Source organism: Octopus bimaculoides, chromosome 4 (genome assembly GCF_001194135.2).
Source record: "Octopus bimaculoides isolate UCB-OBI-ISO-001 chromosome 4, ASM119413v2, whole genome shotgun sequence".
NCBI lineage: Eukaryota > Metazoa > Mollusca > Cephalopoda > Octopoda > Octopodidae > Octopus > Octopus bimaculoides.
The window spans coordinates 94,073,005-94,078,480 of record NC_068984.1 but is presented as its reverse complement, the minus strand read 5'-3'; the positions used below and the strand labels follow the sequence as shown (position 1 = coordinate 94,078,480).

Genomic DNA, 5,476 nt, shown 5'->3' with positions numbered 1-5,476 from the left:
GGTTGAGGATTAAGCCATAAACACGAGACTGATAGGGATAGATATTCTTTAGGGACTTCTGTCACACAGTCTGAGAGAAATGGTAGTCATAGAAGCATAGAATGATTATGCCCGGACACGAGGGGGGAAACAACTAAATATAACGACATTGTAATGATACGGACAGAATAGTGAACTCTGGTAAGGTGTATGAATCAGAGCAAAATATGAGATACCGGCGAGGCTGAAACAAAAGGCAAATCAAACTTATCTGCTGGCCATGTCACTGAGTTTCATGTGTATATTCAGCAAAATTCTAGGAGCAAGTGAAAGACTCTGAGTGCTTGCGTTAGTTTATAGATCTGGTGAGCAGGAGGTAAACGAAAGAGGGAGAAGAAGAGAGAGAGAGAGAAGGAACAAGAGGGACAGAGTAAAGCATAGGGTTGAGGGTTAGGCCATAAACACGAGACTGATAGGGATAGATATTCTTTAGGGACTTCTGTCGCACAGTTTGAGAGAACTTTAGGGACTTCTGTCGCAAAAAAACAGAACTTAACTTAAGTTTCATTGTTTGTTTTGTAAATTTTTGACTGCATCTTTACCTTTTCTGAAAGAGTTAAAATCTATGAATTTAGGACAGTAACGAAAAATGTTTTCTTTTTAATATTGTACTGTTGTATACTTTTATAACTTGTCTTTCTTTTTCAGATATTCGGCAGCAGTTAAATGACCAGTTAAAATGTTTGGAGTATAGACTGGACACTGAAGTGGCCATTGTCCTTGAAATGGAGGATTTTTTTAAGAAGATCTCAGAAATAGAAAGTGAATATGGAAAAAATTTGGAGAGACTAGTCAGACAAATCAATACAAAACATAAAACTGAAAAACAGAAGTAAGTAGTCATTTATTCTTATTTACTTTCTTTCAAAGATTTCTCATGCTAGTATTTAGATTCAGCCTTGCTATGGTTGTTTTAAGGGTATAAGGTTTTACTATTTGAGTTTCTATTCCACTAATATCCTTTTTCCTTTTCTTTCTTTCCTTCTGTGTTTTCTATATTATTTTTATGGTATGAGCACATGTATGGCTATATAATTGAGAAGTTCACCCATATAATTCCTGATTTTATGCCACTCTGCAGCATCTTGGATAAACATTCTGTTAATACTTTGGGAGTGAAATGTGGTAGATGGAAACTTTTCCATACTGACATGGGTTTGTCAAGACTTATTGAAACAGTAGTTTATGGTCGAATGCCCTTCCTAATCTGACATCTTTTGTGTTTTTAATTAAGATAGGTGCTTTATTCCATACTTATGCACATCATTGCTATCCAAATAGTATCAATCTGAAAACATGGAGATTTACATATACAGGCTTCTGTACAGTTCCTGCCTATCCAATTTCACTCATAAGGCATAAGTTTTCTGAAAGTAGTAGTAGGTGCTACAAAGTAGAATCAAACTAAAAACCTTGTAGTTTCAAAATGGACACCTTAACCACATAATCAAGCTTGTGTATATGCAAGCATGTATGTATGTATGCAAGGCTTTTGTCCTCACTATCAACCTTGACAAAACTGTACTAATGTACCAACCTGCACCTGGACTGCCATACATAGAGCCAGCTATCTATATTGATGGCCACAAACTGAATGAAGGCAGTCGACAAGTTTATATATGGAGATGGCACTATCAACTGACACAGCTTTTTAGACAAAGAGATCATTGTATGAATAAGAAGGGCAACTGATGTCTTTACCACTCTGAAGGGTTATGTCTTATCCCTGAGAGGCTTGAAAAATAGCACTAAGTTGGCAGTCTCCAATGCCTGTATACTGACATGCTTATTATTTTTGTGTGAAACGTGTAGTTTCAACTAACATTCAAACACTTTTATCAACAGCGTTTGAGAAACATCCTGGGCATCCATTGGATGACCCATACTCAAGGTTTTAAAAAGAGCTAATGCTATGAGTATTGAGGCCCACTTCCACCATCACCATATGCACTGGGTTGGTCATGTTGGGTACAGCAGAATTCCCAAGCAAATGTTGTATAGAGAACTCAAGTATAACATATGCCAAGAAAGCAATTCAAGGACAATCTAAAACAGTGGTTTGGAATCTGTGAGATTTCAGAACAAGAGCAAGAAGACATTTCATGTAATAGGAAAATCTGAAAGCATATTTCAGTGAAATGCAAATGAATGGTCACACACAAGGAGATCAGCAGGTAAAGCCAATTCAGTTGTTCTCACCTAGTCTGTAATATGTGGCTGCATATGTATGTTTTTGTGCAGAAAAACCTATTACAAACTACAACTTTCTTACTGGGGCCAACCTCACATACACTGTCTGCAATAAAACATGTATCAATCACTTAGGTTTATCTAGGTACATGAAGGTGCACAGAGAAAATCATCAGAATAATCTAGAACAACCAAGAAGTTACACGAATTTGTATGAAAGTTGAATCTGCAACAAGTTCTGTGAGTTATTGGCAGGATTCAAGAGCTATGGTCATAGTCATTTGAGTTGACAGCCATCATCTATGTATGTGTTATAAAGAATGAGTGTAGGTGTGTTGGTGAAAGATGTACACAGAGAAAAAGTAGTTTTCTGTTCACTCTCTCCATTGCAAATGTAGTAAACAACTAATTAGTTAGTTAAGCAATTATAACCAATGCTACTGATTTTCACAAAATGAATGATATAAATAAAAACAGATCATCTTAACATTATTCATATGAACAATACTTGGTGAGTTTCAATGCCAAATATCTTTTCCACAAGTGTTTATTAAGAGAATCAATCTCATTCTATATGTAATCTATTCTACCATACATATCTCTGAAATAGACTTTCTATTTTGATCAAATTAGTGATGTGGGCAGGAGAGCCCATGTTGAAGAAGCATGCTGTGTTGTCAGTTACATCATCTCAGCTGCCTCGAGCTGTTGCATTCACTAAATGTAAAGCTCTGCAATGTTTGTGTGGTTGCAGATCATTGTCTTATGTGGATGCAACTCTAACAGCAATAGCAGAGTGCTGGAGTTTGTCTCTTTCAAGCAGAGCATGTGGTACCCATGCACTCAGCTTTTGACCCTCATCCATTGAGTGAGGGTGATGGGCGACAGTGTCATGAGAGCATCCCATTTTCCCTAGTGAGTGAGTTGGTTGGTTGGTGTGGATCTTCATGGATGGACTAGTTCAATTGATCCTCATTGAACTGAATATGTTGGCCAGAATGTGAGGTTGAATTTTCCCTCCCTGAAGTGTGAAAACCATTTCTGTGAGTTATAGCACTTTCTCTGTACATAGCATAAATGTCTTGAGTGGCTCAGGTAGCTTTGGAGCCTTGATTCAAAGTGAAGAGATACAGGCATCAAAAATGTTTATTTTTTCCTACTTGTAACTCCATTGTTATGTGAAAAGAAGTAACATTCTAATTTCAATAACAATAAAGAAAAGTTGCAAATGACATAGACCACTACAATGAAAATATTTTTTGTGTTAATTGATAACTGACAACCCATACTTTCAATGTCTATTACTAATTATAAAATTGTCCTGAATTCACATTTATTTTGGTTGGTCTGTCCATACAAACATTGTTTTTTAAGTTTGATTCCAGTTGAGTGGATATATTAATGTTCAGCTATCATTTTTATTTTTGCTTGAATCCCTAGCCAATGATTTATGATAAGAGAAAGTGATTGTGATTTTATGGCCTTTATGTTTAAATATAAAGTAAATACAGTAGCCATTAATTAACTTTCTGTTTATGTTAACACTGTTTATACCTTCTAAGTATGGCTTTACTCAATCCATGTGAAATGCCATTGCAACACCTGCATACATTCTAATTATACTGAGTTGTTGTTTCACTCCAGGTTTGTCTTAGTTCAAAAGATACTAGGTGTGATTTGAGGAAGATTTGATTTCTATTTCTAACAAATTGTGTCATAGCTCCTAGTAGCATTTGAAGAGGAATCAGATGCAGTGTGCAAGAGAAAGACTACAATGGCTTGGTCATGTGATTTCGATGGATGCCAATAGCTCCGTAAAGGTGTGTCAATCTCTCAAAGTGGATAAAACTTGTGGAAGAGGGAGACCCAGGAAGACATGGGATGAGGTACTGAAGGATGACCTCAAGACACTGAAACTTTCAGACGAGATGACAAAGGACCAAGATACCCGACACCTTGCTGTACTCAAGAAAACCTGTTCTCCACAACAAAAGTGTTAAGGCCAATCCTCCTGGTGAAGGGGATTGGGAACACTCCTGAAAACATGTATGCATCTTGAGTGTGTGTATGAATATATATAAGAATAAAGGGATTGATAGAAAGAAGTTATTGTCTGTAGGCCAAATTCCTTCTCTCAAAAACACCATTTTGAGCGTGGCCATTGCCAGTACCGTGTGACTGGCCCTCGTGCCGGTGGCACATAAAAGCACCCACTGCACTCTCGGAGTGGTTGGCGTTAGGAAAGGCATCCAGCTGTAGAAACTCTGCCAGATCAGATTGGAGCCTGGTGCAGCCTTCTGGCTTGCCAGTCCTCAGTCAAATCGTCCAACCCATGCTAGCATGGAAAGCGGGCGTTAAACAATGATGATGATGGTGAACACATGACTGAGCAAGTCTATCAGGCTAGTAATTGGTTCTAGGCAAAAATTCTAAACTGTCTCTGATTTTATTGTCTCTTATCTAGTAGTAATAGTATGAGGGACAATCACTTCTAAGGGAAGGGAAAGTGTAAGCATTATGCATGGACAAGGCTATAAAAGATATGGTTATAAAGGATTCTCTGGTCAGAGTGGCAAACACTCTTATGGGTTGGGGTATTTTACTACTATCAAAATGTTGAGGAATTAAACCCTAGGTATATAGGTCAAACAGGGCTTTTCCTTTAGTCTAAATAGAGCATCAATTGTTTTACAGATATCAATATTAGTTTAACCAATATTTTAACAGTAAGAGGTATACTAATAAAATATGCTAATAAAAATAAGAAGCATGAAGTAATGTCAGTATTGAATTCAGAGGCTATAGATAATGTGTAAAGTCTAAGGATATTAAGTATATTAGGTTCACGAAGATAATTTTGAATTATTAAAAAAAAAATTTTTTAAATTTAAGCTGATATATATAATAATACTATTTAGAAGGCACATAAAATTTAAGCTTTATTTTTATAATGTGAAGAAAAAATTAGTATAGGATTTATATTAGTTTATGGGTTTACTAAGGTTTAAGGGACAGAAAAAGAAAAAGGATATTAGGAATTAACAAGGACATCCAATACAGGAACCTGATGATTGATTAAAAGTTTCATTAGTCATGGATTTGTTTCAAGATTAACATGGGCTAATTAAAAAATATTAATTGAATAAGGATTAGATTAAATTTGGGCATAAGGATTAGATTTATTTAAGTAAAAAATACAAAATAAACAAGACACTATTGTTGTAAGCCCTGGAATAATGTAAATAAC

General features: G+C 35.9%; 1 protein-coding gene across 4 annotated transcripts in view; it reads left to right on the top strand.

The window, feature by feature from the left end:
• Positions 1-5,476, top strand: part of LOC106872494 (SLIT-ROBO Rho GTPase-activating protein 1-like) — a 518,762-nt gene that overhangs the window by 361,435 nt on the left and 151,851 nt on the right. For all 4 annotated transcript variants that reach the window (XM_052967274.1, XM_052967276.1, XM_052967275.1 and 1 more), the window contains one exon: positions 688-871. In XM_052967274.1, coding sequence (XP_052823234.1) covers positions 688-871 — 184 coding nt within the window. The remainder of the gene's footprint in view (positions 1-687; positions 872-5,476) is intronic.